At 41.4% G+C, this 8,801-nt stretch overlaps 1 protein-coding gene across 1 annotated transcript; it reads right to left on the minus strand.

Moving 5' to 3' along the window:
• Positions 1–7,296: 7,296 nt before the first annotated feature.
• LOC122643373 (transcription factor bHLH35-like) lies at positions 7,297–8,583 on the minus strand. Its single transcript, XM_043836998.1, has 4 exons — positions 8,059–8,583; positions 7,748–7,969; positions 7,475–7,648; positions 7,297–7,390 (listed from the first exon to the last, which is right to left on the minus strand). Exons 1-4 carry the CDS (start codon positions 8,581–8,583, stop codon positions 7,307–7,309), a joined length of 1,005 nt encoding a protein of 334 aa, XP_043692933.1. The 3' UTR covers positions 7,297–7,306.
• Between the last annotated feature and the right edge of the window lie 218 nt (positions 8,584–8,801).

Raw genomic sequence — 8,801 nt, forward strand, 5'->3', positions numbered from 1 at the left:
GGTAAGAAGATTTTCAACTATATCATCCTTCTTGTGTACAGTCCTTATTTAAGGACAATTCTATTATTCTATTTAGAGAAAGGTGAGATGGCTCTTTGTAGACTTTCCTAATCTGAGGAGCAATATTGGCTAGAGTATCAATTTGATTGCTATTGCTGAACCGGTGATTAGTATAGCAATCTTCTTCATAAGGTAATGGATCTTGACAGCTGTGTACAAGAGATTGGAATCTATATTGAATTTTGGATATCAGTCCTTGCTTAGTCGATGATGAGCTGGAATGATCTCTAATACTCCCCCTCAATCGAATCGGGGCTGAAAGCACTTTGAGATTGGTAGCCAGCAACTTAAACCGTAGATGAGAGAGTGGCTTTGTGAATATGTCAGCCACTTGATCTTTCGTAGAAATAAATTGGACCTCCAGTGTTCCTTTCGAGACCTTGTCCCGAACAAAGTGAAAATCAATCTCTACGTGCTTGGTGCGAGCATGAAAGACCAGGTTTGCTGTAAGATACGTGGCCCCGATGTTGTCACACCATAAAATCGGAGCCCTTGGAAGAAACACAGTCATTTCCTTCAATAATGACTGTAGCCATGTTAGTTCGGCTGTAATATTAGCAAGAGCTTTGTATTCTGCTTCAGTGCTTGAGCGTGCAATTGTGGCTTGTTTATGCGAGCTCCAAGAGATTAAGTTACTGCCATGAAATATAGCATAACCCCAGTGGATTTTCTGTCGTCAGGGCAGCCCGCCCAATCAGCATCAGAATATGCATATAATTGCATAGCATTCTGTGGTTCTAGAAACAAACCATGTTCAACTGTGCCCTTTAGATATCGCAAAATACGCTTCACGACGGACCAATGGTCAACTATAGGACAATGCATGAATTGACAGACTTTATTGACTGCAAATTGGATGTCTGGTCTAGTCAAGGTTGCATATTGAAGTGCACCCACAGTGCTGCGATATAAAGTAGTATCTGTCATTGGTTCCCCTGCTTGTTTGGAAAGAGGAGGAGAAATGGCCATTGGAGTGAGAACCGGTTTAGAATCCCTCATTTTTGTTCGATCGAGGAGATCAGTGATATACTGGCGTCGAGATAGAAGTAATCCTCCTGATTGTGGCAGCACACTTATTCCAAGGAAATAATGTAGCGGACCTAGGTCTTTGACTGCAAAGGTTGACGACATGGTCTTGATGAGTCTGCCAAGAATGAAGTATTATTGCCAGTGATTATAATATCATCTACATAGATAAGAATGTATAGTGTAACACCATTCTTATTGTAGAGAAATAAAGATGTGTCAGTTTTTGACCCAACAAAGAAATGCTCAAGAAGAAAATTGCTCAACCGGTCGAACCATGCACGTGGTGCTTGTTTTAAGCCATACAATGACCGATGTAGTCGACACACGTAATTAGAATGAAGTGGATCCACAAACCCGGGAGGTTGAGTCATAAACACCTCCTCTTTGAGTATCCCATGTAAAAATGTGTTTTGCACGTCAAGTTGGCGTATAGGCCATGCATTAGAAATAGCAATGGAGAGCACAAGGCGGATTGTTGTCGGTTTTACCATCGGGCTGAATGTTTCTGTATAGTCTAACCCCTCTTGTTGATTGTACCCCTTTGCTATAAGTCGAGCCTTATAGCGATTGAGAAAACCATCAGCCTTTCTTTTAATTCGAAAGACCCACTTGCAACCGACCACATTCATAGACTGATGAGGTGGAACCAATGACCATGTTCTATTCTTAAGTAAGGCCGTAAATTCCTCGTCCATAGCCTTACACCATTCCGGTGATTTAGAAGCCACAGTAAACGAGGTTGGTTCAACCTCGGCAGAGGAAATGGTTGCATGGTAAACTTTGGGACGACGAGTCCCATCTTGAGTCCTTGTGACCATTGAATGACGTACAGGAGGTGGAGGTAAAATGGGAGGTGCTACAGGTGGCTCAATCATAAGATTATTTGAAGGGGAATCTGATGTAAATGATTCATTTGGAGAGGGTAATGGTTTGGCCAAATTAGGCATGGGGATAGATTGTGATGATGTGGGTGGAGGGGGCAAAACCGTTGGGATTTCCAATGCATTGGAGGTGGCAGTAGACCTTGGAGTGGAGGTGAGAGGATTTGAGGCTGTAGGTGGGAAGTACCAATTTAGTAGTGGTGATGGTCCCAAGATGGATGGAGTAACAACTGAGGGAAGGGAGGTCGGTGTAAAATCCTTAAATGGAAATTTTTCTTCGTCAAATACCACATGACGAGAAACAACCCATCGATTGGAGGAATTATTATAGCAAAGATACCCACAGTGCCGTGCACTATATCCAAGAAAGATGTGTTGGCCAGATCTGTAATCCATTTTGTTTTGATTAAATAGCCTTAAGAGGGGGTAGCATGCGCAGCCAAAAACTCTTAACTGATCATAAGAGGGATGAACCCCATGCAGTCGAAATAATGGTGAAACATTGTTCAACACCGGAGTTGGAAGCCTATTAATAAGAAAGGCTGCTGTTGCAAAAGCATAAGACCAAAATTTTCTTGGCACAGAGGCATGAGCAAGTAAGACCAACCCGGTTTCAACTATATGTCTATGGCACCGCTCAATAGCACCATTCTGTTCTTGGGTGTGCGGACACAACACCCTATGTTCAATTCTGGCATTCGCAAGACATTTGGATACTGTATGGTACTCCCCGCCCCAGTCACTGTGAAAGCACTTTATTTTTCTGTCAAATAAATTTTCAACAAGAGCTTTAAATCTGCCAAAGACTCCAACAACTTCAGATTTAACAGTTAATGGATAGAGCCACAAAAACTTGCTATAGTCATCCATAAATAACACATAATAGCGATACCCATCTATGGAAGGTACTGGGGAGGGACCCTAGACATCAGAGTATATCAAATCAAGAGGCCCCATAGAAATAGAATCAGATTTATTAAATGGTAACTTATGTCCTTTTCCCTGCTGACAGGCCTCACAGATATTACTAGCCTTATTAGAATTTATTGGTAATTCAAAGTGATTAACAATGCTGCGAACTAAACGAGTAGCTGGATGACCCAGCCTATTATGCCACTGGTCAAAAGAAGTTCGTTCTCCCCAAAGTGCATGCTTATTTTTGGCGCTATTCTCCTTATTCAAAACCAGCTGATAAAGACCGTCCTTATTTGGCCCCTGAAGAAGTTGCCTCCCCGTGCGTCGGTCCTTCACAAAACAATAGTCAGGATGGAATTTGAAAACAACGTTGTTATCCTTTGCAAACTGAGAGACAGATAGTAAGTTGCGTGAGATTTCAGGGACATGCAGCATATCATTTAATAATAAAGTAGTAGGAGAACCTGAAATTTTAGAGCTACCAATATTTAAAATAGTCAAAACTGTGCCATTACCAATCTGCACTTGGTCAGAGCCGGAGTATGGTTGCGCAATGCTTCGATTTCCCAAGTCTGCAGTCAGATGGTGTGAAGCACCAGAGTCTGGAAACCAAGTGCTCTCAGTCATGGAGGGGGGGTACTTAGCTAAATTTGCAGCCGGAGAAGGGACAAAGCCATGGTGAAACGCATGATTAAAGCGTTGGCGACAATACACCGCCTTGTGTCCCATTTTAAGGCAGATTTGACATTGTATTGGTGAAGAAAAATTTCCTGCAGAGTCACGGGAGGGGCCACCAGTGTTTTTAGATTGATAGTTAGAGGCAGCACCATACCTGCCCCGTGAAGAACGACCACGGCCACCATTGCGTCCCTGATTGGAACCAGAACCACGGTAGTAGCATCCTCCCCCTCGCTGATTTGGAGCTGACACAACAGTGTGTGCAGTAGGAGAAGGAACAAGAGTGGTACTCAAATCATCTTTAAGGCATAACTCTTGGGTTAGAAGCATACCACACAAATCATTGTAGGTAACAGGAATACCTCGTATAGAGACAGCAGTGACAAAGGCCGCATACTCTGGCCCTAATCCATTGAGAATATGAAGGCAAACACCTTCATCGGCCACTGGATGACCAGCGGTAGCAAGTTGGTCACAAAGATTCTTCACTTGGAGGAGATAATCATGGATACTCAAGGAACCACGCCTTATTCGCTGAAGTTGAAGCTTGAGTTGCAAGAGAGGAGCAGCTGAGGTGGTGGAGTAAAGTCTTTCCAAGGTGGTCCATAGAGTAGCTGAAGTGGTGCAGCCCACCACTTGAGCATGGACATTCTCAGTCAAGGATGCCAGAAGCCAACAGAGCAGCATTTGGTCTTGATGGGTCCAAGCAATAAAGTCTGGATTTGGAGCAGTAGCATCAGCAAAGGATGCATCAGTGAGTGAAGAAGGAATGGTGGGTGGAGGACATGGGTTGGAGCCATCAATAAAACCATAGAGATCAAAACTTTTCAGTAGTGGAACAAGCTGCGATCGCCAGAGCAACTAATTCGACTCAGAAAGTTTAATGGAAATCAGATGGTTGAATGAAGGAAAAGAGGAATTTGCGGAAGAGGTTTGGGGTAGCAAAGAAGCCATAGAGGCTGGAGAAGCAGTAGCAGAAGGGATCGTCTCAGAGGCAGTAGCAAAAGGAATCGTCCCAGCTGATACCTAGTAAGGGGATTAGGAGTAATTCAAAGAAGAATTCAAGCTATGAGGAAGTGTTTTCGGTGGCCCCTTGGCTCGGGCCAATGTAAGTGCACGGAAGCATCAAGCGGGCGGTCATTTTGCCTCACATGTCTCTCTATCTATATAGCTACCATGTTTCCCCATAGAAATCGTTCTTCTTAAAACTATAACACTCGTGGAATAGGAGAAAAAATGAAAAATTATTTTATGAAAAAATCAAAAATGAAATTTTAAGATATGAGAGTTTAAGTAAATATATGTATGGAAGGGGTTCATCCACAGTCATACACGGCCATTGAAATCATTCATCTGGTAGGGCGTTTTGATCATTTTGACCCCCTATTATCCTCATTCGAGGTTTCGTGCACGAATATAAGTATAAGAAAATTATAGTAATTAGCCCAAGAAATTATTGGCTGATGTGGTGATAGCATGGTTTTAGGTATCGATTTGGTATCATCCGACACCAATATCGATCCGATATGATACTGATACCGATACTAATACTAATACCGATACGATATCAATACTGATATGATACTGATACCGATACCCATCCCTAAAATGGTACAAATGAGGATAAAAATGTACCAGAAGAGTCTAGTATTGATATCTTTAGGGATAAACCGTTCATACAATCAATATGGATCAATACGGGTCACAGAATCCGTTACGATATGAACGGACTCCTAAAACCATGGGTTAGAGAGAAGGAAAAAAATTGTCCATTTTTTTTGGGAAAACGATTGTCCATATTTATGGGAAAGCAAATCGGTGACAGTAGACTTGTGTGCAAGCTTCTTGATCTCAATGTACTTTGACTGGTAAAATAATTTGCTAGGTTTATAAATTTGACTACAATTGAAAATTGATTCGGTGCAAAACTATGAACAATTAAGAAATACAAGAGAAACCATAATAAATCCATAAATTTGGCTCTGTTTGTTTGACGAGGATGATGGGGCCGGCATGTTGTGAGATTGGGTTCTATAGTGTAGTGGGTTGGGAAATAGAGGTCGGATTTTTATTTTTTCCATGAACAAGAACCAGTGAGACTTTGGATAGAATAGGAGTAGGATTTTTAAATTTCACATAAGCAAAGTAGCAGACAAAGCGTTTAATGTAGTTCCTTGAGTTTCTGAAAGTTCACCATCCAAGTTAACCAAACAAGGTTAGGGCAGGATTTTGATGCACACATGACCTAGCTATGGATTACGGTCTTAAGAATTGGAAATTGAATCAATGATTAAGCAATTCCAATCGGAATAAGCTAATGACTAAACCAGCCGATTCTAGTCGACTCGACTCTATTTCTGACTGATTCCAACCGATTTGGATTTGGAATTAGAACAAACCGATTTGATTTCGGATTTTTTTTTTGGTGGGGAGGGGGGTAAATGACGAGTTCAGATCTGCTACCCACATGGGGACGGGTGGGGACAGATCTGAACCCTCCATGGGGGTGTGGGACCCATGCCCCATGGAGGGGTCAGATCTGTCCCCACCCATCCCCATGTGGGTAGCTGATCCGGATTCGTAAATGACAGGCCCCACACAAAGGAGTTTGCCTCAGTATGAGTTGGGGCCCTTTAAGGCTTAAAACTTTTTTCCCCTTCTACGGTGCTCCCCCCTCCCCTCCTGCCAGCCCAGGCCTTCTCCCCCTCCCCCACCACCCTGCCTCCATTCTCACCCCCTCCCTATCTTTTTTTTTTTTTTTCATCTCTCCCCCACCAACCACCTCCCACCGAGCTGATCCGGATTCGTAAATGACATGTTTGACTTAGTCCGAGTTTTCATTCACTCGATTTTTAATCCCAAGTCATGTGAAATTCATCGAGACTGGTTTTTTTTATTAGGCCATATACTATTTATAAACCATAATTTTGGTCTACAACTAGATTTGTTTGTTGGGCCATAAACAAACACCCCCCCCCTCCCCAAATAAAAAAAAGAAATTGTTTGTTGTCCCCCCCCCCCCCCCTCCCATTTTTTGTTCTGGTCACCTATTGAGCAACTACAACCTTAATCCCTCCACTCGGATAAGGAGAAGGAAGATATTAAAAGAAGGGAAAAGACCTGGGCATGCTACCAAGGTGCCCAACATGTGGTGTCACCTTTTCTCTTCCCCTTGAGAAAGACCTCCTAGTCCTCTTGTGAGGTCCAACCCTATTATTGATCTATACAGCTAAATTATTGAAAATTGGTGGCATACCCAAACCCTCAAGAATATGACATGTCTTGACCTGATATGATTCAACCGAGTTATCAGGATTTGAAATGGACTAGTGGAGTCAAAAAATTTGATTTTCCATCCATGGGTAAGACACTATAGAACTTGTTAGCAAATTATATTTTAGTAATGCACGAGGGAAATATCGAGAAAATTTTGAATTTTGAAAAATGATGACTTAAAAAACATGTCCAACATGCTAAAAGCCTAGAACATAACAATTCTTCCTTTCTTTTGTTTTTTTTAAATGAAAGGAAAGGATAATCCCTCTTGATGACAAATGTATAGAAGCATGAAATTAGGTTTAGTATGGCTATAAATTAGTGTTCTCAAAAAGTAGTTTTGTAACAGCTGCAAGGAGAAGGTTATCAAAAAAAAATAACAGCTGCAAGGAGAACCACAAAATGAGAAAGCGGAAAAAAGAAAAAACACAACCAATCGTCACATACACCCCCTTTCTTTGTTAAAATTACAACCAGAGACCCAACTCTGTAGCATTTGTTTTCACCTTCTTCAGGAGCTTTTCTAGGGTAAAAACCCCCTTTTTCTTACTCTGTGCAAGGAAAAGAGAATCAAAAGATTAATCTTTCATATAAACTTAGGTTAAATTCAGTTGTGGAGAAACAAGAATACATACACGAAGGAAAGTGGTAGTAACCATATTTGCATTATCAAACTGATCAATTGACGCACATGTAATTTGCAAACCCAGCATCTCAATTGCTCTTTCAACAAGCCCAACTGCTCCCACTCCCTTGTTGCACCAAATCTTCAATATGAACCTTTCATCACCCAGTATATCTCCTTCTATCTACAAAGATCTCACATTTTAAGCTAGTTATTTATTTTTTTTCTTAGAATCCAAACTTAGATGCTAAAAAAAAACAATTGGTGGAAATGAATGTTAAACCTTTGAGATTGCAGGAATACAAGCAAAACGATCAAACTCTTGAGTATGAACCTTCAATGGTGGAGCTTCAACATCAACCATAGTAGATGAATCTTCCCCTAATGAGGAAGAAGCAAAAGTCGATGATTTGGGTAAACTGGGTTTCTCCATTTCTTTATCTATCTGTTGCAGTACATTCTGGAGATAAGCATGAGCATCGATAAGAATCGAACTCTTATCCATCTGCCATCATCATTGGGTAAATGTTTTGAGTTGTGAAAACAGAGCAAGAGAAACAATGAATAATGGGTCAGTAAATAGGGTTTACCTACCTTTGTAATGTTGGGGACAAGAGACCTTAATGTCATGAGTTGTTGATTTAAACGCTTTCTTCTCTTCCTTTCAAATACAATATTTCTACTTGTACCCTCATTCCCATTTTGCTTCTTAGCATCACTTTCTCCTTCCCCTTCCCCTTCCACTTCCACCTCCACCTCCACATCCTCTTCTTCCTCCTCCTGTTGTTGCTTCTCTAGAACTTGTTCTTGTTGATTTTGTTGCAGACACAAATGCTTTTCTTGCAACATTTTCTCTCCTTGAGACCCAAGTTTTGGATCTTGAGGAGAAAAAGAAGGAAGAAGAGGTGGATCTGCAAATAAAGAAGTGCTGGAAAGATCAGAATAATCAAATTCTTGAGGAATCTCAGGAGGCTGAACAGCCCGCTGGTCATCGAAGTTGAAAGTAGTGTAAGCATTGTTAGTTGCTTCCATTGTTGAATACAGTTCTTCCTCCATCAAGAACGACTCTAACTCCATCAAGAACGACTCTAACTCCATTGATTCAAAATCCCTATCCATCGCTTTCTTAGAGAAGACGCGAAAGATCGAAACTGGGTGGAGCAAGGGACACCACTCACACACACAGGACAAAGACATTTTTATATCCTTTGCTTTTATCATTTTCTTGTCTCTCAAGTCTCAATCACAACCGTACAACATAGCCATGTCTGTCTCTCCTGTCTCTACACAATAAAAACATTTATATACTATGACCAATGGGAGGATGAAGACTCCAT

This window comes from Telopea speciosissima, chromosome 10 (assembly GCF_018873765.1).
Source record: "Telopea speciosissima isolate NSW1024214 ecotype Mountain lineage chromosome 10, Tspe_v1, whole genome shotgun sequence".
Lineage (NCBI taxonomy): Eukaryota > Viridiplantae > Streptophyta > Magnoliopsida > Proteales > Proteaceae > Telopea > Telopea speciosissima.

Excerpts from the sequence above, each read along its gene's own strand:
- LOC122643373 (XM_043836998.1), bottom strand. The coding sequence starts at position 8,583 with ATGGATAGGGATTTTGAATCAATGGAGTTAGAGTCGTTCTTGATGGAG. Across the intron at positions 7,970-8,058 it reads TTGTCCCCAACATTACAAAG|ATGGATAAGAGTTCGATTCT; the intron begins GTAGGTAAACCC and ends TGATGATGGCAG. Across the intron at positions 7,391-7,474 it reads TTACTACCACTTTCCTTCGT|AGTAAGAAAAAGGGGGTTTT; the intron begins GTATGTATTCTT and ends TTCCTTGCACAG.